Genomic DNA, 27094 nt, shown 5'->3' with positions numbered 1-27094 from the left:
TGTTCTGGTCTTCATGACAGTACCACCGAAGATACTGTCTGAGCTCCAAACCATTTGTCTGTGGTTAACAAAAATGGTGAGTAGTTTGAGGAAAAGCTTTTCAAATAAGGGTGTAAACTGGGCCCCGGTCAATACAATCTCCTCAGGTGAGCTATAGTTTCAGCTCAAGCTGGAAGAAGAGTTCTGCTGTATCTATTGCAGTAGGTAAACCAGGGAGAGGGATGAGTTTACAGGCTTTGGAGAAACAATCTACAGCAACTATAACAGAGATAAAACCATCAGAGTTATGGAAGTCAGAAACACTGTCAATACCAATACGGGATCAGAGTCATCGTGGAATGAGTAATGGAATGAGTTTACCACCAGGCAAAGATCTGGGTGTCTTTGACATGGCACAGACTGAGCAGTGACATGAGGATGGAGATTGTGTTTGTGATTGCCAATGTCATAACTTTGCTCTACCGGGGAGTTTCCTGGACAAGTGAAGTGAGTGAAGAGGTAATATAATAAGACTGTGGATGGATTGTAGGTAGAAATTGGCAAAGCTCATGAAGCATTGTAGTTCCTTTACAGTCTGGTGGCCGGGGGGAGGGGTGGTGTTCTGCAGGACCTTCTGTAACTTGCAGGGTCCTACTCTTGTGTAGTCCAGTTCTGAGTTTGGGTGAGGGATAAAAGCGACTGAAGTTTATAGTTCCATCACTTGTTAAGTTCTCAGCATTGCAACCTGAAAAACATAAATAGCAGAGAATCTCACATGTTTTACAGCTTAAAATAAAAATGCACAGTGGGGGAATATGATCCCTGTCAGTTCTCCTAATCTCTCAGAGTAGCAAGCAGGAATTTCGGTTCAGGGAGATTTATAGGTCCTCAGACTCCCCACCATTGTCAAGAGCAAACCTACACCCTTGGAAATCCCGGCACAGCTGGTGTGGTCTGGTCAGGATTTGCATGATGTAGTTGGAGCTGGTTACCAGGGGATACAGATGCTAGAGGATGATGTTGTTGGCTGTGAATCCTTCCTGTGGCCTAGGCTCTTGGCAGAATTACAAATCTTTAACAGATTGTGAGAGTTCTGATGGACTGACCCGATTGCTTGGTACTTGCACACACAGATGTGAGGGGTTGCAGGATGCTTTGTGAAGCTGCTTGAGGCTTGGTAAAATCAAGTTTTTGTAGATGATGCAAGACTTCTGGCAAGATGATTTCATTGACAAGGGCATAGGAAGGGGAGGGGACAAAAGGGGAGTGTTCTCATAAACCTGTTTTTTTTTCCTTGAAAACTGACTTGTTTTTGGGATGCATTTAATTGCACCCTGTGATGACATCCTCTCCTCTTGTGTAAGTTATTAAAGTGATTCCTGTCTATGAGTCTCTGCACTAACGAAATGTGATTTGGTTATTTCTAATTGTGAATCCTCTTATGAAATTTAAGTTTTATTTTTTTAATAGAAACCCAGGTGTCAGGCTTCTATCCAGTATACAGCATTACATGGGTATTAAGGGATATTTATACATGCAAAGCTCATTCCACACTGTTGACAAGTGAAGGCTTTTCTCCAGTGTGAATCCTCATGTGTTTTGTAAGGTTTTGTTTCCAAGTGAAACTCTTCCCACACTGTAGGCAAGAGTAAAGCTTTTCTCTATTATGAATCTTCATATGCTCTTTTAAGTTTTGTCTCCGATTAAAACTCTTTCCACATTGCTGGCAAGTGTAAGGCTTTTCTCCAGTGTGAATCCTCATATGGATGGCAAGGTGACGATTCCAGGAGAAACTCTTTCCACACTGTAGGCAGGTATAACGCTTTTCTCCATGGAGCATCCTCATATGGTCTGTAAGGTGTTGTTTATAAGTGAAACTCTTTCCACATTGTTGGCAATTGTAAGGCTTTTCTCCTGTATGAATCCTCATATGGATTATAAGGTATTGTTTGCGAGCGAAACTCTTTCCACACTGTTGGCAAACGTAAAGTTTTTCTCCATTGTGAATCTTTTCATGTTCTTTTAAGTTTTGCCTCCGATTGAAACTCTTTCCACATTGTTGGCAAGTGTAAGGCTTTTCTCCTGTGTGAATATTCATATGATTTAAAAGGTTTCGTTTGCAAGTGAAACCTTTTCCACACTGGTGGCAGGTATGTTGCTTTTCTGCAGTGTGAGTCCTCATATGGTCTGTAAGGTATTGTTTCCAAGAAAACCTCTTTCCACATTGTTGGCAAGTGTAAGGTTTTTCTCCAGTGTGAATCCTCATGTGTTTTGTAAGGTTTAGTTTCCGTGTGAAACCCTTTCCACACTGTAAGCAGCTGTGTTGTTCTTCTCCAGTGTGAATCCTCATATGGGTTACAAGGTGATGTTTCCAAGTGAAACTCTTTCCACACTGTAGGCAGGCATGGGGCTTTTCTCCATTGTGCATCCTCATATGGCGTGTAAGGTGTTGTTTCCTAGCAAAACTCTTTCCACAATGTTGGCAATTGAATGGCTTTTCTCCAGTGTGCATCCTCACATGGTCTGTAAGGTGTTGTTTACAAGTGAAACTCTTTTCACAATGTTGGCAATTGAATGGCTTTTCTCCAGTGTGAATCCTCATATGGAATGTAAGGTTTTGTTTCCAAGTGAAACTTTTTTCACACTGTTGGCAAGTGTAAAGCTTTTCTCCATTATGAATCTTCATATGCTCTTTTAAGTTTTCGCTCCGATTAAAACTCTTTCCACATTGCTGGCAAGTGTAAGGCTTTTCTCCAGTGTGAATCCTCATATGGAATGTAAGGTTTTGTTTCCAAGTGAAACTTTTTCCACACTGTTGGCAAGTGTAAAGTTTTTCTCCATTATGAATCTTCATATGCTGTCTTAGGTTTTCTCGCCGCTTGAAACTCTTTTCACATTGCTGGCACGTGTAAGGCTTTTCTCCAGTGTGAATCCTCATATGTTTTGTAAGGTAATGTTTGTGAGCGAAACTCTTTCCACACTGGTGGCAGGTATGAGATTCGGCTGTTGTTTGTGATGAGGTTTTTGTCTGTTCTGATTTTTCTCCAGAACTGAAATCCAGACATTCCTCATGCTGATCCTTCTCTTCTACTTTGTTCTGATCTTGACTCTCCTCTTTGACTGGCATCAGGTTTTCTTTGGAGACAAAAAGGACAAAAAAACCCATAGGTGTCAAAATTGACAGTAACCATTTTCAGTTGAAACAATACTATATAGTTAACCCTTATTGACTTGTACAATTTTTAGGTATACAATTCAACCAAAGAATTTCCAAGTATTTTACATGGTCGTTCTTTTAAGTATTTTCATTCATCATTCTTTTGTGGTAACCCCTGATGAAAAAGGGACTGAGCCAGCGGAATGAACCACCAACTATTCCAGCATATGTTTTACACAGCGGATGCCCTTTCAGCGGCAATCCAGTATTGGGAAACACCCATACACCCACATTCACACACACTATGGACATTTTTTGCTTACCCAATTTACCTATAGCGCATGTCTTTGGACTGTGGGTGAAACTGGAGCACCCAAAGGAAACTCAGGCCAACACGGGGAGAACATTCAAACCATGCTTTACCAAACCAGCAGACATTTCTGTGTGGAGTTTGCACTTTCTTCCCATGCTCACGTGGGTTTCCCCCGGGTTCCAAGACCAATCACTTACTGTTCAGTGGTTACTACAGCAGGGGAGTTCTCGAAATCTACCTGAGCTCAAACTCCCCTCCTGACTTGAAACGAGAGGGAGCCCTGGGCTCGAGGATCTCATAAGCTCAAGGCTCTCTCCCGGGACAGCATGCCAAACAAGCTTTTATAATCAATCATCAGCTCAGTGTGAACTCTTGAAAGGTTGTAATAACACTTTTGACAGTTCTAGTCCAGAATAATATAACAATCATTTAATCATAACAGAAATCTTCAACGATTCATTCCTATTGAACTAGTCTATACTATGTTCTTTTACACAAAAAACCTTGTCAAGAAACTGTTTGCTGTTATCGCAATCACTCCCGGTCCCAATAACCAGTTGATTGTCAAGGTCGACACCTCGGATATTGGGGTCAGCGCAGTGCTGTCTCAATGTTCTCCACATGATCATGCAGATTCCATCAAATGAGTCGACACCTATGATCAGAATCACTTTAATCAGAGTACCTAGAATCCAAATCAGCAGACAAGAACATCTCTTTGCAGTCCTTTGCAGAAGAGAAGGAATTAATGTCCTGAGAATATGAAGTGGCTAGTGAGGAAGGGGTCTTCTGAGAACTATTGATCTGCTTTTTTGCTGATTTGATTATCAATTCATGTCAAGTGTTCACCAGAACCACAAACATCCACTCGTACCTAGGCTACCTTCTGACTGGACGAAACTGAAAGATAAGAAAGCCTCATGCCAGACAAGGAATTGACCTTGACCAGGAGTGCCTAATCCTGTTCCTGGAGATCTGCCATCCTGGAATGTTCAGCTCCATCCCTGATCAACTAAACCAACTAAGTAGGATCTGAGTGAGCACTTGGTAATTAAAGAGAGGTGTGTTTGATCAAGGTTGCTGCTGAACTCTGCAGTAAGGTAGATCTCCAGGAACAGGATTGGGCACCCCTGACCAAGACTTTGAATTACAGACAGCCTTTGCCTTGCTTCTGACTTGAACTATTTGCTTGCTACGTCAAACTCATGCTCTGATTTAATAAACATTTAATTTAGATTTTGGCCTCCACAATGACTATAAAAAATAATCAAGATAAAATGGTTATGGTATTATATGCCTGCCCCAGCATTCAATCCTCTCCAAAGTGAAATCATGTAAATTTACTTTTGCAGCAGGAGACATGCTTGATTTCATAAATTAATATATAAATATCAAATGTTGAGCTTTGAGGATGAAAACCAACCTGTTTGTTCCTCAGGATCTTCATGTTTGACTCTGAAAGCTTCTTCAGTCTCTTCATGTTTGACTGTGAATGTTTCTTCAATCTTGATGTCTTCACTCTCCTCTTTAATAAACGCCATCTTTATAACAGTCTGAGCTCAGTCGCTTCAGCAGATCTTCTGTGTTTGTCCTGTTGAAGATCAGAATAATGAACAGAAAGACACAAATCCAGTCTCCATCAGCTCTCTAGTTCAGTAGTCAGTGCACTAGTGAGGGAGTCAGTGTTACTGGCCTTTATTGATCAGACAATATCAATCAATCAATCAATCAATAATTCACACTCACAACTAGCATTAAAGAGTCACTAAAGCATGCTAATTTCACAGATGCATCATATTTAGTTATAACGCCTTAATACTCATGTTTAATTATCTGTACCCATTATATGGTCAGTGTATTTTACATCCTTTCATTTTCTGTTGTTTTAAAATAATTATTCCTCCTCGTTTAAAAAATAAAATGTGATTAAATAATAATTGTAATGAGAATTAAATGCAGCATCAGTGTAAGTAAAGCTTTGAGTGCCCAGGAAAGCGCTATACAATTGTAATGAATTATTATTATTATTATTATTATTATTATTAAGAATAAATAAAGTTCACTGAGTTTTCATTTAAGTGTAGAATTTAAGACTCTTGGTGCTCACTGTGGTGAAAAGATTGATAAAAGGTTGATGATTTGTCTAAGAGTTGGATTTCAGTGTTCAGTTTACTCAGATCACTACTGGTTGTTCATAATAAACTGAGGCAGTTTACTCTTACAATACTGTTCATAAATGTTGTAGAACACATTATAATGTCACACTGAATGATACTTAACTCGCATTGTGACAATAAAGTCTAAATAAATGTCTAAACACTAATAGTTTAACACCTAAACTGATTAAAACACAAACCTTTCTCCAGTTGAAACAAACTCGGCAGCGGCGCGGCGCACCCTTATGACGTCACAAATGCATATCAAAATAAAAGTCCCGTGCGCATGATAACATTTGCAAAGGTATTTATCCAAAAAAATTCTTAAACAGCAACAATAATGATACTCAAGTTTTTGGTCGTATTAAATAAATTAATAAATGTTATAATAATTACTAACACATGTATCTTAAACTCTAAACAGTGTTTAAGTGCAGACATTATTTGTTCCAGGAGTCGGGTCTCTCTTTAAACAGAGAAATCAGCTAAATGAGTGTCTGCTCAAATGTTTAAACATACTTTATTATTATCTCACTATTTATCTTTATGGTTTACTTTTACCAGATATGACTGTACAAAGTTCAGGTTGATGAAATTATAAAAAGGTTTTATCTTTACATTTTATGTGTGAAATTTATATGATCTTAATACAACATCTGCTTTTACTCCCAAAGACACCAAGAGCTGCTTTCCACTATTTTATTCAACCCTGTAGTGAACAATTAAACACATATATATTGTCTTCAGACTGCAGTGCACATCTGACCCCTCATCAATACACAGCAGCATTGTGTGTTCAGATTAATTATTTTCTCCAGTATGCATGTAAAGGCATTTCATACATTTTACAATTTACCCACATTTACATATATAAGGATACATTAAAATGTACAGGAAAACATATTTCTTCTTTCCAGTTACAACACAATGAACACATTTTTCTTTTATATCCTGAAACCAAACTTAAAACCCACATACAAAAATGTATATGTAAAAATAAAATACACCAGAATACTAACTAAAAATGTGTGAATAGCTAAATAAAATGTAAATAAAATGAACAGTAAAACATACCTTTAGTAGACAGTTAAACACACATATATTGTCTTCAGACTGCAGTACACATCTGACCCCTATATACACAAAATAAGCTACTTTTTACTGAGTAATAAAGTAATATAAACAAAATGGACCACTTCTCCAGAGGTAACTCCTGATGCCATCACACAACATGGTGGTGACCTCTGCCTCTAGTCAGTCCTCTAGTCCACATGTGTCAAACTCAGTTCCTGGAGGGCCGCAACTCTGCACAGCTTAGTTCCAACCCTATTTAAACACACCTGATCAAACTGATTATGTCCTTTAGACTTGTTTGAAACCTACAGGTAAGTGTGTTGAAGCATGGTTGGAACTAAACTGTGCAGGGCTGCGGCCATCCAGGAACTGAGTTTGACACCCCTGCTCTTGTCTATAGTCCTCCCATTCGACCAGGTATTCCAGATGGGAGACTCTGCATCACAAATCCAAGATCTCATTGACTGTGTAGATTGATGGCTGGTCCAGAACAGCCATGCCTTGTTGTCAGGTAGATAGGGGAGTGTCTCAGACTTCCTGTCTTTTGCTTTCTTTGCTAAGGGTTTCTGCAGATTGAATAAATCCCACACTCTCTCTAAACCAGTAGTCAACAGCTGAAACCTTGAAGAGGCATTGAAAGTTATTAAGGCATTGGTATCTTGGTGCAGGGGTTTCTGTGCATACTCAGCTCACAGGAGAAAACGGTTCCATCTGTTCTGGTCCTTGTGACAGTACCACCGGAGATACTGTCTGAGCTCCAAGCCATTTGACTGTGGGGGATAACCAGAAGAATGGTTAACAGAAATGGTGAGTAGTTTGAAGAAAAGCTTTCCAGATAAGGGTGTAAACTGGGCCCTGGTCAATACAATCTCCTCAGGTGAGCTATAGTTTCAGCTCAAGCTGGAAGAAGAGTTCTGCTGTATCTATTGCAGTAGGTAAACCAGGGAGAGGGATGAGTTTACAGGCTTTGGAGAAACAATCTACAGCAACTATAACAGAGATAAAACCATCAGAATTATGGAAGTCAGAAACACTGTCAATACCAATACAGGATCAGAGTCATCGTGGAATGAGTAATGGAATGAGTTTACCACCAGGCAAAGATCTGGGTGTCTTTGACATGGCACAGACTGAGAAGTGACATGAGGATGGAGATTGTGTTTGTGATCGATAATGTCATAACTTTGCTCTACCGGGGAGTTTCCTGGACAAGTGAAGTGAGTGAAGAGGTAATATAATAAGACTGTGGATGGATTGTAGGTAGAAATTGGCAAAGCTCATGAAGCATTGTAGTTCCTTTACAGTCTGGTGGCCGGGGGGAGGGGTGGTGTTCTGCAGGACCTTCTGTAACTTGCAGGGTCCTACTCTTGTGTAGTCCAGTTCTGAGTTTGGGTGAGGGATAAAAGCAACTGGAGTTTATAATTCCATCACTTGTTAAGTTCTCAGCATTGCAACCTGAAAAACATAAATAGCAGAGAATCTCACATGTTTTACAGCTTAAAATAAAAATGCACAGTGGGGGAATATGATCCCTGTCAGTTCTCCTAATCTCTCAGAGTAGCAAGCGGGACTTCGGTTCAGGGAGATTTATAGGTCCTCAGACTCCCCACCATTGTCAAGAGCAAACCTACACCCTTGGAAATCCCGGCACCGCTGGTCTGGTCTGGTCAGGATTTGCATGATGTAGTTGGAGCTGGTTACCAGGGGATACAGAAGCTAGAGGATGATGTTGTTGGCTGTGAATCCTTCCTGTGGCCTAGGCTCTTGGCAGAATTACAAATCTTTAACAGATTGTGAGAGTTCTGATGGACTGACCCGATTGCTTGGTACTTGCACACACAGATGTGAGGGGTCGCAGGATGCTTTGTGAAACTGCTTGAGGCTTGGTAAAATCAAGTTTTTGTAGATGATGCAAGACTTCTGGCAAGATGATTTCATTGATAAGGGCATGGAAAGGGGAGGGGACAAAAGGGGAGTGTTCTCATAAACCTGTTTTTTTTTCCTTGAAAACTGACTTGTTTTTGGGATGCATTTAATTGCACCCTGTGATGACATCCTCTCCTCTTGTGTAAGTTATTACAGTGATTCCTGTCTATGAGTCTCTGCACTAACGAAATCTGATTTGGTTATTTCTAATTGTGAATCCTCTTATGAAATTTAAGATTTACTTTTTGTCAAAAACACAGTTGTCAGGCTTTTATCCAGTATGACACATCACATGGGTATTAAGGGATTTTTTTACATGCAAAGCTCATTCCACACTGTTGGCAAGTGAAGGCTTTTCTCCAGTGTGAATCCTCATGTGTTTTTTAAGGTGTTGTTTACAAGTAAAACTCTTTCCACGCTGTTGGCAAGTGTAAGGCTTTTCTCCATTATGAATCTTCATATGCTCTTTTAAGTTTTCTCTCCGATTAAAACTCTTTCCACATTGTTGGCAATTGTAAGGCTTTTCTCCTGTATGAATCCTCATATGGATTATAAGGTATTGTTTGCGAGCGAAACTCTTTCCACACTTTTGGCAAGTGTAAAGCTTTTCTCCATTGTGAATCTTCATATGCTCTCTTAAGTATTCTCTCCGATTGAAACTCTTTCCACACTGTTGGCAAGTGTAAGGCTTTTCTCCTGTGTGAATCCTCATATGATTTAAAAGGTTTCGTTTGCGAGTGAAACCTTTTCCACACTGTTGGCAGGTATGTTGCTTTTCTGCAGTGTGAGCAGTGTGAGTCCTCATATGGTCTGTAAGGTATTGTTTCCAAGAAAAACTTTTTCCACACTGTTGGCAAGTGTAAGGTTTTTCTCCAGTGTGAATCCCCATGTGTTTTGTAAGGTTTAATTTCTGTGTGAAACCCTTTCCACACTGTAGGCAGCTGTGTTGTTTTTCTCCAGTGTGAATCCTCATATGGATTGTAAGGTTTTGTTTCCAAGTGAAACTTTTTTCACACTGTTGGCAAGTGTAAAGTTTTTCTCCATTATGAATCTTCATATGCTCTTTTAAGTTTTCTCGCCGATTGAAACTCTTTCCACACTGTGGGCAAGTGAATGGCTTTTCTCCTGTATGAATCCTCATATGTTTTGTAAGGTAATGTTTGTGAGCAAAACTCTTTCCACACTGGTTGCAGGTATTAGATTCAGCTGTTGTTTGTGATGAGGTTTTTGTCTGTTCTGATTTTTCTCTAGAACTGAAATTCAGACATTCCTCATGCTGATCTTTCTCTTCTACTTTGTTCTGATCTTGACTCTCCTCTTTGACTGGCATCAGGTTTTCTTTGGAGACAAAAATGACAAAAACCCCATAGGTGTCAAAATTGACAGTAACCATTTTCAGTTGAAACAATACTATATAGTTAACCCTTATTGACTTGTACAATTTACAATTATACAATTATACATTATACAATTCAACCAAAGAATTTCCAAGTATTTTACATGGTCGTTCTTTTAGGTAATTTCATTCATCATTCCTTCGGCTTAGTCCCTTATTCATCAGGGGTTACCACAGTGGAATGAACCACCAACTATTCAAGCATATGTTTTACACAGCAGATGCCCTTTCAGCGGCAATCCAGTATTGGGAAACACCCATACACTCACATTCACACACACTATGGACAATTTTTGCTTACCCAATTTACCCAGCAGGGACTCAACCAGGGACCTTCTTGCTGTGAGGTGACAGTGCTAACCACTGAGCCACTGTGCCACCCTTAAGTATTTTCCAATGAATAAAAATCCTGATACTACCAATTTGAAGATTGTAATAACACTTTCGACACCTCAGATATTGGGGTCAGCGCAGTGCTGTCTCAATGTTCTCCACATGATCATGCAGATTCCATCAAATGAGTCGACACCTATGATCAGAATCACTTTAATCAGAGTACCTAGAATCCAAATCAGCAGACAAGAACATCTCTTTGCAGTCCTTTGCAGAAGAGAAGGAATTAATGTCCTGAGATTATGTAATGGCTAGTGAGTAAGGGGTCTTCTGAGAACTATTGATCTGCTTTTTTGCTGATATGATCATCAATTCATGTCAAGTGGTCACCAGAACCACAAACATCCACTCGTACCTAGGCTACCTTATAACTGGACAAAAACTGAAAGATAAGAAAGCCTCATGCCAGACAACGAATTGACCTTGACCAGGAGTGTCTAATCCTGTTCCTGGAGATCTGCCATCCTGGATAGTCCAGCTCCATCCCTGATCAACTAAACCAACTAAGTAGGATCTGAAGGAGCACTTGCAATTCGCTTGTTAAAGGGCCATGAAAGCCCCTCGTTTCAGCAGGGTGTTTTCACACCTCTACTTTGGAAAAAGTCAGAAAAGTGGGCGTGTCCAGCTCTGTTTAGGGGGGGAGTGTTGGAGGAAGAAAAGTGGGATGGTGTGGGAGTGTCTATTTGGGCGTGCTGAGTTTCAGAGTCAAAACACACAACCACAGCGGACAAAGTGACTGTGTTTACATGGACATCTGTAGTCAAATTATTTGCCAAATGATTAAATGGTGGACTTTAACTGCAGTTTGGCTCTTTCATTCAGGGAATTCATTCATGTCCCTCCCGACAAACGAGATATTTGATTCGAGGAGCTGCTCTAATCGTGTATTTTTCATGCAATGTTTGATACCGCACGGCGAATGAGAGAAAAAAACCCTCCGCATTTCCCAGAAACTTAGATGCACACAGCAGGTAGCGTCAGAAAGCCGCGTGTGTTATTCCGGTCACAAAATCCAACACAAGGTTAAAGTTTGGTTGTAACTGTTAGTGCTAACTTGTTTACACTCGGTGCAATAGTTTGTTTGATACGAATAAAATACGAACTGAATAAACAAAGAGCACTGGTCGCTCACTTACCAAATCTGTAGAGACAGGACAATCACCAGCAACTAGAGCCGCGTCTTTATTAAGAGGAGACTACAAGCGAATCCGGATCTCAGCGTTTGCAGATGAGAACAGCTCTCAGGTAAACAATAATCCTCCTTAGACACGTAAGTTATTTTTGTCGAGCGTCGCGTACACTGTTAATCCACACGTGACTCCAGCTGCGCTCTCACAGAGAGAAAATGAAAACAAAACTTCACTGCAGCAAACTATAAAAGCAACACTTCACGCTTGTTTTGCCAACACAACGTGGCGTCTCTGTCGTCTGAACACTGTGACAGTAATGAATATTAATGAAGTTGCACAATAGAGCGCGCTGATTGGTTTGAACCAAGCCTTACTCATGCATTAATGCAGCACACTGTAAGACGTAATAAGACTCACTCTGGCACAGACGTCCAGTCTGCACGCTGGAATACACGCTATTATCTCATGACCGTGACGCAGCTTCAAAAATTTGTTTCAAACCGGAAGTACGAATTTGCTTGAAATAACGCAAAAACAACCAATTTACACTTTTTAGTGAAATATAAGTGTCCTAATAGTGTTTTTAGCAGTGTGGGACACAGATACGACTGTCAACAGCTCAACACATGTGCTTTGGTGTTTCGTGACCCTTTAAGTGGTGACGTGTTTGTGACGCATGTAATACTGTTTCCGGGTCCAAGCCGCCACTCATTTGAGTGGAGAAATCATTAGTTTATGATCACGTTTTATTCCTATCACACATTAAAGTTAATTTTATATAAAATCATAGTGTACACAACAATTTGCTTTATAACAAATACCAAAATTTTAACAATGTATAAAAAATTTTATCACTTTCTAGCCATCGGATATTAGGCATGGACATATATACTGCGATCGTGATTTTCGAAAGCCTTAAATCGCTTTGTAAACGTTTATGATTACCATTTCATGAGTCTCCCTATTCAGTTGAATAGAGCGCTTGTACCCGGAAGCCGCTTCGCGTGACGTCACACTTAACAAGCGGATTAAAGAGAGGTGTGTTTGATCAAGGTTGCTGCTGAACTCTGCAGTAAGGTAGATCTCCAGGAACAGGATTGGGCACCCCTGACCAAGACTTTGAATTAGACAGCCTTTGCCTTGCTTCTAGACTTGAATTATTTGCTTGCTACGTCAAACTCATGCTCTGACTCATTAAACATTTATTTTCGACTTTGGCCTCCACAATGACAAAAACAAATAAATCAAGATAAAATGGTTATGGTATTATATGCCTGCCCCAGCATTCAATCCTCTCCAAAGTGAAATCATGTAAATTTACTTTTGCAGCAGGAGACATGCTTGATTTCATAAATTAATATATAAATATCAAATGTTGAGCTTTGAGGATGAAAACCAACCTGTTTGTTCCTCAGGATCTTCATGTTTGACTCTGAAAGCTTCTTCAGTCTCTTCATGTTTGACTGTGAATGTTTCTTCAATCTTGATGTCTTCACTCTCCTCTTTAATAAACGCCATCTTTATAACAGTCTGAGCTCAGTCGCTTCAGCAGATCTTCTGTGTTTGTCCTGTTGAAGATCAGAATAATGAACAGAAAGACACAAATCCAGTCTCCATCAGCTCTCTAGTTCAGTAGTCAGTGCACTAGTGAGGGAGTCAGTGTTACTGGCCTTTATTGATCAGACAATATCAATCAATCAATCAATAATTCACACTCAAAACTAGCATTAAAGAGTCACTAAAGCATGCTAATTTCACAGATGCATCATATTTAGTTATAACGCCTTAATACTCATGTTTAATTATCTGTATGCTTTATATGGTCAGTGTATTTTACATCCTTTCATTTTCTGTTGTTTTAAAATAATTATTCCTCCTCATTTAAAAATAAAATGTGATTAAATAATAATTGTAATGAGAATTAAATGCAGCATCAGTGTAAGTAAAGCTTTGAGTGCCCAGGAAAGCGCTATACAATTGTAATGAATTATTATTATTATTATTATTATTAAGAATAAATAAAGTTCACTGAGTTTTCATTTAAGTGTAGAATTTAAGACTCTTGGTGCTCACTGTGGTGAAAAGATTGATAAAAGGTTGATGATTTGTCTAAGAGTTGGATTTCAGTGTTCAGTTTACTCAGATCACTACTGGCTGTTCATAATAAACTGAGGCAGTTTACTCTTACAATACTGTTCATAAATGTAGTATAACACATTATAATGTCACACTGAATGATACTTAACTCGCATTGTGACAATAAAGTCTAAATAAATGTCTAAACACTAATAGTTTAACACCTAAACTGATTAAAACACAAACCTTTCTCCAGTTGAAACAAAGTCGTCAGCAGCGCGGCGCACCCTTATGACGTCACAAATACATATCAAAATAAAAGTCCCGCGTACATGATTAAATTTGCAGAGGTATTTATCCAAAAAAGTTCCTAAACAACAACAGTAATGATACTGAAGTTTCTCGTCGTATTAAATAAATTAATAAATGTTTATAATAATTACTAGCACATGTATCTTAAACTCTAAACAGTGTTTATGTGCAGACATTATTTGTTCCAGGAGTCGGGTCTCTCTTTAAACAGAGAAAACAGCTAAATGAGTGTCTGCTCAAATGTTTAAACATACTTTATTATTATCTCACTATTTATCTTTATGGTTTACTTTTACCAGATATGACTGTACAAAGTTCAGGTTGATGAAATTATAAAAAGGTTTTATCTTTACATTTTATGTGTGAAATTTATATGATCTTAATACAACATCTGCTTTTACTCCCAAAGACACCAAGAGCTGCTTTCCACTATTTTATTCAACCCTGTAGTGGACAATTTAACACATATATATTGTCTTCAGACTGCAGTGCACATCTGACCCCTCATCAATACACAGCAGCATTGTGTGTTCAGATTAATTATTTTCTCCAGTATGCATGTAAAGGCATTTCATACATTTTACAATTTACCCACATTTACATATATAAGGGTACATTAAAATGTACTGGAAAACGTGTATTATTTTCCGGTTACAACACAATGGACACATTATTCTTTTATATCCTGAAACCAAACTTAAAACCCACATACAAAAATGTATATGTAAAAATAAAATACACCAGAAACTAACTAAAAATGTGTGCATAGCTAAATAAAATGTAAATAAAATGAACAGTAAAACAAACCTTTAGTAGACAATTAAACAAACATATATTGTCTTCAGACTGCAGTACACATCTGACCCCTACATACACAAAATAAGCTACTTTTTACTGAGTAATAAAGTAACAAACAAAATGGACCACTTCTCCAGAGGTGACTCTTGATGCCATCACACAACATGGTTGTGACCTCTGCCTCTAGTCAGTCCTCTAGTCCACATGTGTTAAACTCAGTTCCTGGAGGGCCGCAGCTCTGCACAGCTTAGTTCCAACCTTATTTAAACACACCTGATCAAACTGATTGAGTCCTTTAGACTTGTTTGAAACCTACAAGTAAGTGTGTTGAAGCATGGTTGGAACTAAACTGTGCAGGGCTGCGGCCCTCCAGGAACTGAGTTTGACACCCCTGCTCTTGTCTATAGTCCTCCCATTCGACCAGGTATTCCAGATGGGAGACCCTGCATCACAAATCCAAGATCTCATTGACTGTGTAGATTGATGGCTGGTCCAGAACAGCCATGTCTTGTCGTCAGGTTGATAGGGGAGTGTCTCAGATGTCTTGTCTTTTACTTTTTTTGCTAAGGGTTTCTGCAGATGGAGTAAATCCCACACTCTCTCTAAACCAGTAGTCAACAGCTGAAACCTTGAAGAGTTCCTCCATCCAGGGAGAGAGTGGTGGCTGGTTAGTATGCACTGAAAATATGTTAAGGCATTGGTATCTTGGTGCAGGGGTTTCTGTGCATACTCAGCTCACAGGAGCAAACAGTTCCATTTGTCCTGGTTTTCATGACAGTACCACCGGAGATACTGTCTGAGCTCCAAGCCATTTGACTGTGGGGGACAACCAGAAGAATGGTTAACAGAAATGGTGAGTAGTTTGAAGAAAAGCTTTCCAGATAAGGGTGTAAACTGGGCCCCGGTCAATACATGTGAGCTATAGTTTCAGCTCAAGCTGGAAGAAAAGTTCTGCTGTATCTATTGCAGTAGGTAAACCAGGGAGAGGGATGAGTTTACAGGCTTTGGAGAAACAATCTACAGCAACTATAACAGAGATAAAACCATCAGAGTTATGGAAGTCAGAAACACTGTCAATACCAATACGGGATCAGAGTCACCAGGCAAAGATCTGGGTGTCTTTGACATGGCACAGACTGAGCAGTGACATGAGGATGAAGATTGTGTTTGTGATTGCCAATGTCATAACTTTGCTCCACCGGTGAGTTTCCTGGAGAAGTAAGCTTAAGGGTAGAGAAGTAGAGGATCACAGTAACAGCATGACCCCAACCCTGGTCTTTCTCTCGCTCTCTCTCTCTTTCTCGCTCTAAGTATTCGCAGGTGCAGCGGATTACGTTGGGACGGACCATGATTGGTGCTTGGATTGGCGGCGACTATAAAAACCTGCAGAGAACATGGGTTCGATGGCTCCCCGCTTTCTCTCGATTTCCCCGCTTGTACTCAGTTGAGAACGTGATCCAATGAGTGTTTGCATGTATATCTTTGTGGCTTTGTGAGATGCCGGTGTGTTAATTTTTAACCGGCGATTGAAACCCGGTTTTCTGTCTCCCTGTCGGGCTTGGAGCATGTAGGGAGGTTTGGTGCCTTATTTGTTATTTTCATTTTCTCCTGTGTTTGTTAGTAGGGAGGTAAGTTTTCTGTATTTCATTTTATTTGTTTTCTAGGGAAGTTTAATCTAATTTAGTTAGCTTGGTTTATTGTCATTTATTATGGCTGAACCCCTCCTGATGTTATTTTTGCTCCTTATTTCTGTAAATAAATCATACTTTCTTGTTAATTCTTAGTGGTTGTGTTTTTGGTAAATATTTTGGGGAGAGAGTGCGCGGGGGCACCAGGGATTATATTTTTAATCCCTGTTATTTTGTTACGTTTTGGTTAAATCTCTTTTTGATTAATGATTTTTAATTTAATTCCTAACAGTGGGCAGCAGGGTTCCTAGGAAGAGTCTCCATCTTTCTCTCAAGAAGTGAAGTGAGTGAAGAGGTAATATAATAAGAATGTGGATGGATTGTAGGTAGAAATTGGCAAAGCCCATGAAGCATTGTAGTTCCTTTACAGTCTGGTGGCCGGGGGGAGGGGTGGTGTTCTGCAGGACCTTCTGTAACTTGCAGGGTCCTACTCTTGTGTAGTCCAGTTCTGAGTTTGGGTGAGGGATAAAAGCGACTGGAGTTTATAATTCCATCACTTGTTAAGTTCTTAGCATTGCAACCTGAAAAACATAAATGGCAGAGAATCTCACATTTTTTACAGCTTAAAATAAAAATGCACAGTGGGGGAATATGATCCCTGTCAGTTCTCCTAATCTCTCAGAGTAGCAAGTGGAATTCCGGTTCAGGGAGATTTATAGGTCCTCAGACTCCCCATCAATGTCAAGAGCAAACCTACACCCTTGGAAATCCCGGCACCGCTGGTCTGGTCTGGTCAGGATTTGCATGATGTAGTTGGAGCTGGTTACCAGGGAATACAGATGCTAGAGGATGATGTTGTTGGCTGTGAATCCTTCCTGTGGCCTAGGTTCTTGGCAGAATTACAAATCTTTAACAGATTGTGAGAGTTCTGATGGACTGACCCGATTGCTTGGTACTTGCACACACAGATGTGAGGGGTCGCAGGATGCTTTGTGAAACTGCTTGAGGCTTGGTAAAATCAAGTTTTTGTAGATGATGCAAGACTTCTGGCAAGATGATTTCATTGACAAGTGCATGGGAAGGGGAGGGGACAAAAGGGGAGTGTTCTCATAAACCTGTTTTTTTTTTCCCTTGAAAACTAACTTGTTTTAGGGATGCATTTAATTGCACCCTGTGATGACATCCTCTCCTCTTGTGTAAGTTATTAAAGTGATTCCTGTCTGAGTCTCCGCACTAACGAAATCTGATTTGGTTATTTCTAATTGTGAATCCTCTTATGAAATTTAAGTTTTTTTTTTTAATAGAAACCCAGGTGTCAGGCTTCTATCCAGTATACAGCATCACATGGGTATTAAGGGATATTTATACATGCAAAGCTCATTCCACACTGTTGGCAAGTGAAGGCTTTTCTCCAGTGTGAATCCTCATGTGTTTTGTAAGGTTTTGTTTCCAAGTAAAACTCTTTCCACACTGCTGGCAAGTGTAAGGCTTTTCTCCATTATGAAGCTTCATATGCTCTTTTACGTTTTCTCTCCGATTAAAACTCTTTCCACATTGTTGACAAGTGTAAGGCTTTTCTCCAGTGTGAATCCTCACATGGTCTGTGAGGTATTTTTTCCAAGAAAAACTCTTTCCACATTGTTGGCAATTGTAAGGCTTTTCTTCTGTATGAATCCTCATATGGATTATAAGGTATTGTTTGCGAGCGAAACTCTTTCCACAATGTTGGCAAATGTAAAGTTTTTTTCCATTGTGAATCTTCTCATGTTCTTTTAAGTTTCGTCTCTGATTGAAACTCTTTCCACATTGTTGGCAAGTGTAAGGCTTTTCTCCTGTGTGAATAATCATATGATTTAAAAGGTTTCGTTTGCGAGTGAAACCTTTTCCACACTGGTGGCAGGTATGTTGCTTTTCTGCAGTGTGAGCAGTGTGAGTCCTCATATGATCTGTAAGGTATTGTTTCCAAGAAAAACTCTTTCCACACTGTTGGCAAGTGTAAGGCTTTTCTCCAGTGTGGATCCTCATGTGTTTTGTAAGGTTTAGTTTCCGTGTGAAACCCTTTCCACACTGTAGGCAGCTGTGTTGTTTTTCTCCAGTGTGAATCCTCATATGGGTTACAAGGTGATGTTTCCAAGTGAAACTCTTTTCACACTGTAGGCAGGCATGGGGCTTTTCTCCATTGTGCATCCTCATATGGCTTTTAAAGTTTTTTTTCCAAGTGAAACTCTTTCCACAATGTTGGCAATTGTAAGGCTTTTCTCCATTGTGCATCCTCACATGGTCTGTAAGGTGTTGTTTATAAGTGAAACTCTTTCCACAATGTTGGCAATTGAATGGCTTTTCTCCAGTGTGAATCCTCATATGGGATGTAAGGTTTTGTTTCCAAGTGAAGCTTTTTCCACACTGTTGGCAAGTGTAAAGTTTTTCTCCATTATGAATCTTCATATGCTCTCTTAAGTTTTCTCGCCGATTGAAACTCTTTCCACATTGTTGGCAAGTGTAAGGCTTTTCTCCAGTGTGAATCCTCATATGGATGGCAAGGTAACAATTCCAAGTGAAACTCTTTCCACACTGGTGGCAGGTATGAGATTTGGCTGTTGTTTGTGATGAGGTTTTTGTCTGTTCTGATTTTTCTGCAGAACTGAAATCCAGACATTCCTCATGCTGATCCTTCTCTTCTACTTCGTTCTGATCTTGACTCTCCTCTTTGACTGGCATCAGGTTTTCTTTGGAGACAAAAATGACAAAAAACCCATAGGTGTCAAAATTGACAGTAACCATTTTCAGTTGAAACAATACTATATAGTTAACCCTGTATGACCTGTACAATTGTTAGGTATACAATTCAACCAAAGAATTTCCAAGTATTTTACATGGTCGTTCTTTCAAGTATTTTCATTCATCGTTCCTTCGGCTTAGTCCCTTATTCATCAGGGGTTACCACAGCGGAATGAACCACCAACTATTCCAGCATATGTTTTATACAGCGAATGCCCTTTCAGCAACAATCCAGTATTAGGAAACACCCGTACACTCACATTAACACACACACTTTGGACAATTTTTGCTTAACCAATTTACCTATAGCGCATTTCTTTGGACTGTGGAGGAAACCGGAGCACCCAAAGGGAACTCAGGCCAACGGGGAGAACATGAAAACTCCACACAGAAGTGCCAACTGACCCAGCAGGAACCTAACCAGGGACCTTCTTGCTGTGAGGTGACAGTGCTAACCACTGTGCCACTGTGCCACCCTTAAGTATTTTCCAATGACATAAAAATCCTGATTCCAAGAGATGGGTTGAGGCTGGAAGGGCATCCGCTGCGTAAAACATGTGCTGGATAAGTTGGTGGTTCATTCCTCTGTGGCGACCCCGGATTAATAAAGTGACTAAGCCGACAAGAAAATAAAAGAATGAATGAATAAAAATCCTGACACTACCAATTTGAAGGTTGTAATAACACTTTCGACACCTTGGATATTGGGGTCAGTGCAGTGCTGTCTCAATGTTCTTCACATGATCATGCACTCAAACCTAGATCCACTCAAACCTAGGCTACCTTATAACTCAAAGAAACTGAAATATAAGAAAGCTTCATGCCAGAAAAGGAATTGACCTTGACCAGGAGTGCCTAATCCTATTCCTGGAGATCTGCCATCCTGGAGAGTTCAGCTCCATCCCTGATCAACTAAACCAACTAAGTAGGATCTGAGTGAGCACTTGGTAATTAAAGAGAGGTGTGTTTGATCAAGGTTGCTGCTGAACTCTGCAGTAAGGTAGATCTCCAGGAACAGGATTGGGCACCCCTGACCAAGACTTTAAATTACAGACAGCCTTTGCCTTGCTTCTAGACTTGAATTATTTGCTTGCTACTTCAAACTCATGCTCTGATTCAATAAACATTTAATTTCGATTTTGGCCTCCAGGATTAATCCTCTCCAAAGCAAAATCATGTACATTTTACTTTTGCAGCAGGAGACATGCTTGATTTCATAAATTAATATTTTAATATCAAATGTTGAGCTTTGAGGATGAAAACCAACCTGTTTGTTCCTCAGGATCTTCATGTTTGACTGTGAATGTTTCTTCAATCTTGATGTCTTCACTCTCCTCTTTAATAAACGCCATCTTTATAACATTCTGAGCTCAGTCGCTTCAGCAGATCTTCTGTGTTTGTCCTGTTGAAGATCAGAATAATGAACAGAAAGACACAAATCCAGTCTCCATCAGCTCTCTAGTTCAGTAGTCAGTGTTACTGGCCTATTAATCAGACAATATCAATCAATCAAAAATTCACACTCAAAACTAGCATTAAAGAGTAATTAAAGCACAGTAACTTCACAGATGCATCACATTTAGTAATAATGCCTTATACTTGTGTTTATTTATCTGTACCCTATATGTGGTCAGTGTATTTTTCAGTAGAATAAATAATACTACTAACTTCACTAAGTTTTCATTTAAGTGTAGAATTTAGGACTCTTGGTGCTCACTGTGGTGAAAAGATTGATAAAAGGTTGATGATTTGTCTGAGAGTTGGATTTCAGTGTTCAGTTTACTCAGATCACTACTGGCTGTTCATGATAAACTGAGGCAGTTTACTCTTACAATACTGTTCATAAATGTAGTATAACACATTATAATGTCACACTGAATGATATTTAACTCATAGGCTATTAATATTATAAAGTCTAAATAAATGTCTAAACACTATCAATTTTAACACAAACTGTTTAAAACACAAACCTTTCTCCAGTCGAAACAAACAATGCGGCAGTGCGGCGCACCCTTATGACGTCACAAATGTATATCAAAATAAAAGTCCCGTGGACGTAATATAATTGCAGAGGTATTTATACATAAAAGTTCTTAAACAACAACAATAATAATACTCGAGTTTTTGGTTGTATTATATAAATTAATAAATGTTTATAATAATTACTAACACGTGTATCTTAAACTCTAAACAGTGTTTATGTGCAGACACTATTTGTTCCAGGAGTCGGGTCTCTCTTTAAACAGAGAAAACAGCTTAATGAGTGTCTGCTCAAATGTTAAAATGCACATTATCTTATGATGCCCCTTTATGGTTTTTTTATTGTATGTGACTCTAATATTCAGGTTTATGAAATTATAAAAACATTTTAAAAGTTTTTACTTTACATGTTTAATGTGTGAAGTTTGCATATTGTAAATGTAACAGATCTGCTTTTTACTCTCGAACACCAAGATGACACCAAGAGCTGCTTTCCGCTATTTTATTCAACCCTGTAGTAGACAATTAAACACACATATATTGTCTTCAGACTGCAGTGCACATCTGACCCCCATATACACAAAATAACAGAGTTTTTACTGGGTAATAAAGTAACATAAACAAAATGGACCACTTCTCCAGAGGTGACTCCTGATGCCATCACACAACATGGTGGTGACCTCTGCCTCTAGTCATTCCTCTAGTCCACATGTGTCAAACTCAGTTCCTGGAGGGCCGCAGCTCAGCATGATCCCTGTCAGTTCTCCTAATCTCTCAGAGTAGCAAGCGGGACTTCGGTTCAGGGAGATTTATAGGTCCTCAGACTCCCCACCAATGTCAAGAGCAAACCTACACCCTTGGAAATCCCGGCACAGCTGGTCTGTTGATGGCACGATTCGGATGATGTAGTTGGAGCTGGTTGATAGTGCATACAGATGGTGGAGTCAGAGAAAGCCTCACCTTATGGGTTCTTGGATAATTAACCCTTTTTAGGGATGCATTTAATTGCACCCTGTGATGACATCCTCTCCTCTTGTGTAAGTTATTACAGTGATTCCTGTCTATGAATCTCCACACTATTGAAATCTGATTTGGTTACATCTAATTGTGAATCCTCTCATGAAAATTAAGTTTTACTCTTTGTCAGAAACACAGGTGTCAGGTTGAAGTATATCATATCCAGTATGAAGCATCACATGGGTATTAAGGGATTTTTTTATATGCAAAGCTCATTCCACACTGCTGGCAAGTGTAAGGTTTTTCTCCAGTGTGAATCCTCATGTGTTCTGTAAGGTTTCGTTTCCGTGTGAAACTCTTTCCACACTGTAGGCAAGTGTGTCGCTTTTCTCAAGTGTGCATCTTCATATGGTATATAAGATGGTGTTTACAAGTAAAACTCTTTACACAATCTTGGCAATTGAATGGCTTTTGCTCAGTGTGAATCCTCATGTGGGTTGCAAGGTTTTGTTTCCGTGTGAAACTCTTTCCACACTGTTGGCAGGTATGTTGCCTTTCTCCAGTGTGCGTCCTCATATGGCATATAAGGTGTTGTTTACAAGTAAAACTCTTTCCACAATGTTGGCAAGTGAATGGCTTTACTCCATTGTGAAACCTCATATGGGTTGTCAGGTTTTGTTTCCGTGTGAAACTCTTTCCACACTGTTGGCACGTGAAAAGCTTTTCTCCATTGTGAATCTTCATATGTTCTGTTAAGTTTTGTATGCGATTGAAACTCTTTCCACACTGTTGGCAAGTGTAAGGCTTTTCTCCAGTGTGAATCCTCATGTGTTCTGTAAGATTGCCTTGCCAGGTGAAACTCTTTCCACACTGTGGGCAAGTGTAAGGCTTTTCTCCAGTGTGAATCCTCATATGTTTTGAAAGGTATTGTCTGTGAGCGAAACTCTTTCCACACTGGTGGCAGGTATTAGATTTGGCTGTTGTTTGTGAGGAGGTTTTTGTCTTTTCTGATTTTTCTCCAGAACTGAAATCCAGACATTCCTCATGCTGATCCTTCTCTTCTGTTTCATTCTGATCTTGACTCTCCTCTTTGAGTGGCATCAGGTTTTCTTTGGAGAAAAAAAGACAAATAAAACCCCATAGGTGTTAAAATTGACAGTAACATACAACTTTCAATTGAAACAATACTATATAGTTAACCCTGTATGACCTGTACAATTTTTAGGTATACAATTCCACAGAAGAATTTCTTAGTATTTGTACATGGTCTGCTATCGTTGATGTATTTTCTTGATGTATGAAGTATTTTCATCATTCCTTCAGCTTAGTTCCTTACTTATCAGGGGCCACCACAGGGGAATGAACCACCAACTATTCCAGCATATATTCCAGATACTCTTCCTGCAGCAACCCAGTTCAGGGAAACACCCATACACTCTACTTGATACATCAGATGCAATGATACAAAGACATTAATCTGCTCTACAAATGAAGCTATTTGTTGAATCTGCATCTCCCAGCATTTAGATCCTTTGTCCATGTCTTGATAGCTAACAAGTCAAGATAGTTTCAGCTGGAGAGTCACTTTTTTGTTGACAGTTGAGTTTCAGGATGCCATGCTGGAAAGGCACATTGAGCATTTGGCTGTGGCCAAACAAGGTGGAATGCCTGGTGGCCCAAGTCTCACACCTCATGGCTTAGCTCCAATCTCTGCCAGGAATGGGCATTCCTGCTCCATTCCAGAAGAGCCGCACATCGATAACCCACCACGCTATTCGAGTGAGCTCTGTAAATGTCAATAATTTCTGACTTTATTGAAAGTTGTGTTCTTTGATGATCATATGCTGACGATCATGCCAAGATCTCTTCTGTCATCTCCCAGCTGGTGGGCAGAGCACAGGAGAAACGGCCACTGTGAGTATGGCCAGAAGGCCTCTCGACTGTTGGCCACTGTGCATCAAGGACATGCTCTGTAGCAGGCTATACTATTGAGTTGTGCACTCTTGCTGTGACACAAGTGAGTAGAATGAGGCAGCCGCTTCTGTCTGGGTTTTGAAGGGCTTGCACTCAAACTTTTGTGTATAGAACTGGCTGTGCAACTAAAGGTTTGACACACACTCTGCTCATCTATCAACACCCATGCTAAGATCGCCCAGTGTGTAGTCCAGTGAGTATTACCACTTCTGGCAATTATCAAGAGACCATTTTGTTCTTTGTTTTAAAGTCCCCTACTGTCTGTTATTTTGGGCCATCTTTGGCTCGTTAGGCATAACCATCATGCTGACTAGATTGGTCAATGGCCCTGCTTTATCCCAGGCCTTAATCAATAACATTCTCTAACTTTTTTGTTTTTGTGTATGTGGACACCATTCTGATTTTCTCGCCAGATCTCCAGTCCCACACGCAGCATCTTCTCCAGCACCTTTAGGAGAATCAGCTGTTTGTCAAGACTGAGAAATGCTCATTTCATGAGTGACTGGTGTTTAATTATTTTATGTAAAGGGGATTGAACAAAGTCAAAGACATATATGCATGGCCCCTTCAATAATTTTTAACTTTAACCAGTGCTTTATTTGGAATTTTAGTCAGTTAGCAGCCGCGCTTATGGTCCTGACTTCTGTTAAGTCCTGTTTTATCTGGTCCAACTCTATTAAAGATTTGTTTGACCTAGTCAAGAAACTGTTTTGCTGTTATCGCAATCACTCCCGGTCCCAATAACCAGTTGATTGTCAAGGTCGACACCTTGGATATTGGGGTCAGCGCAGTGCTGTCTCAATGTTCTCCACATGATCATGCAGATTCCATCAAATGAGTCGACACCTATGATCAGAATCACTTTAATCAGAGTATCTAGAATCCAAATCAGCAGACAAGAACATCTCTTTGCAGTCGTTTGCAGGGGAGAAGGAATTAATGTCCTGAGATTATGTAGTGGCTAGTGAGTAAGGGGTCTTCTGAGAACTATTGATCTGCTTTTTTGCTGATTTGATTATCAATTCATGTCAAGTGATCACCAGAACCACAAAGATCCACTTGTACCTAGGCTACCTTATAACTGGACAAAAACTGAAAGATAAGAAAGCCTCATGCCAGACAAGAAATTGACCTTGACTGGGGGTGCCCAATCCTGTTCCTGGAGATCTGCCATCCTGGATAGTTCAGCTCCATTCCTGATCAACTAAACCAACTAAGTAGGATCTGAAGGAGCACTTGGTATTTAAAGAGAGGTGTGTTTGACCAAGGTGGCTGCAGAACTCTGCAGTAAGGTAGATCTCCAGGAAGAGGATTGGGCATCCCTGACCGAGCACAAGTTTCCAGCTTAGAACTGCGCAGACAGTTGTTCAGATCCAGTCCAGCTATTTTGTGTTTGCAGGACTCCAGCAAACAGAAAGCAGAGACTCAGACACAAACTAAGATGGAATGAGAGTAGACAAATCCAAACATTCCCATCTCTCTTTACATTTCTTTACGACAAGGTTCAAGTTAAGTTGTGCTGCAAAATTACAGTCAACATGACTAGTCTTTTTCTGGCTCAAAACTGAACCAGGAGACTCCACTCCAGCAGGCCTCCCGAGATGTCACTCCAGAGAGGGAATTCAGAAACTCCTCCAGATTCATACTCTGCTGGAGTATATAGTATGAAGTCACATGTAATCATGTCTAAGGAGCAATATAAGGGTTGAATTGTTTATTGGTGAAGCCAAACAACTAGCGGAGACAAAGCTCAACTATGCTGTCGTCTCAAGTTGGCTAGCATCTGAACCAAAAAGCTACCCGTGAATACACCAAATGGATGATAAATCAACATTGTGCATTGCTACATCATTTCACTACATCTCACTCATGCTCTGATTTATTAAACATTTAGTTTCAATTTTGGCCTCCACAATGATTATAAAAATCAATCGAGATAAAATGGTTATGCCTGCCCCAGCATTCAATCCTCTCCTAAGAAAAGTCATGTAAATGTACTTTTGCAGCAGGAGACATGCTTGACTTAATAAATTAATATATAAATATCAAATGTTGAGGTTTGAGGATGAAAACCAACCTGTTTGTTCCTCAGGATCTTCATGTTTGACTCTGAAAGCTTCTTCAGTCTCTTCATGTTTGACTGTGAATGTTTCTTCAATCTTGATGTCTTCACTCTCCTCTTTAATAAACGCCATCTTTATAACAGTCTGAGCTCAGTCGCTTCAGCAGATCTTCTGTGTTTGTCCTGTTGAAGATCAGAATAATAAACAGAAAGACACAAATCCAGTCTCCATCAGCTCTCTAGTTCAGTAGTCAGTGCACTAGTGAGGGAGTCAGAGTAAGAGTTACTGGCCTTTATTGATCAGACAATATCAATCAATCAATAATTCACTCACAACTAGCATTAAACAGTCACTAAAGCATGCTAATTTCACAGATACTTATACTTGTATTTAATTATCTGTATGCTTTATATGGTCAGTGTATTTTTCATCATTACATTTTCTGTTGTTTTAAAATAATTATTCCTCATTTAATAATAAAATGTGATTAAATAATAATTGTAATGAGAATTAAATGCAGCATCAGTGTCAGAATGAATAATAAAGTTCACTGAGTTTTCATTTAAGTGTAGAATTTAGGACTCTTGGTGCTCACTGTGGTGAAAAGATTGATAAAAGGTTGATGATTTGTCTGAGAGTTGGATTTCAGTGTTCAGTTTACTCAGATCACTGTTACTGGCTGTTCATAATAAACTGAGGCAGTTTACTCTTACAATACTGTTCATAAATGTTTTATAACGCATTATAATGTCACAGTGAATGATATTGAACTCGTATTACTATAATAAAGTCTAAATAAATGTCTAAACCATGTAAATTTTAACACTTAAAATGATTAAATCACAAACCTTTCTCCAGTTGAAACTATGCAGCAGCCCGGCGCACCCTTATGACGTCACAAATGTAGTTCAAAATAAAAGTCCCGTGCACTTGATATACAAAGGCATTTATCCATAAAAGATTTAAACATCAATAATGTTAACTGAATGATAAAAATCTTTAAA

The 27094-nt window shown here is 39.5% G+C and overlaps 1 protein-coding gene and 1 non-coding gene across 7 annotated transcripts; both read right to left on the bottom strand.

Moving 5' to 3' along the window:
* Positions 1-1356: 1356 nt before the first annotated feature.
* LOC100333534 (uncharacterized) lies at positions 1357-13893 on the bottom strand. Its single transcript, XM_087283423.1, is given in 9 exon segments — positions 1357-1546; positions 1549-3114; positions 4873-5003; positions 5005-5040; positions 8848-8909; positions 8911-8963; positions 8966-9943; positions 12925-13092; positions 13847-13893. Coding segments are annotated over 8 exon segments (2994 nt in total). The 5' UTR covers positions 13043-13092; positions 13847-13893; the 3' UTR covers positions 1357-1496.
* Positions 13894-14332: 439 nt separating this feature from the next.
* On the bottom strand, positions 14333-26981 carry LOC557268 (uncharacterized). 6 transcript variants are annotated; one of them, XR_015508919.1, is made up of 6 exons: positions 21087-21133; positions 20384-20518; positions 18135-19064; positions 16579-17883; positions 15935-15981; positions 14333-15846 (listed from the first exon to the last, which is right to left on the bottom strand). It is a non-coding gene; the product is annotated as an uncharacterized LOC557268 (transcript). The 6 variants fall into 6 exon arrangements; XR_015508917.1 differs by having other exon boundaries at positions 14333-14932; positions 15100-19064; XR_015508918.1 differs by having other exon boundaries at positions 14333-14932; positions 15450-19064.
* Positions 26982-27094: the final 113 nt, after the last annotated feature.

Source organism: Danio rerio, chromosome 15 (assembly GCF_052040795.2).
Source record: "Danio rerio strain M-AB ecotype USA chromosome 15, GRCz13ab, whole genome shotgun sequence".
NCBI lineage: Eukaryota > Metazoa > Chordata > Actinopteri > Cypriniformes > Danionidae > Danio > Danio rerio.
Note: the sequence above shows the minus strand (reverse complement) of the source record. Positions and strands in the feature narration are given on the sequence as shown.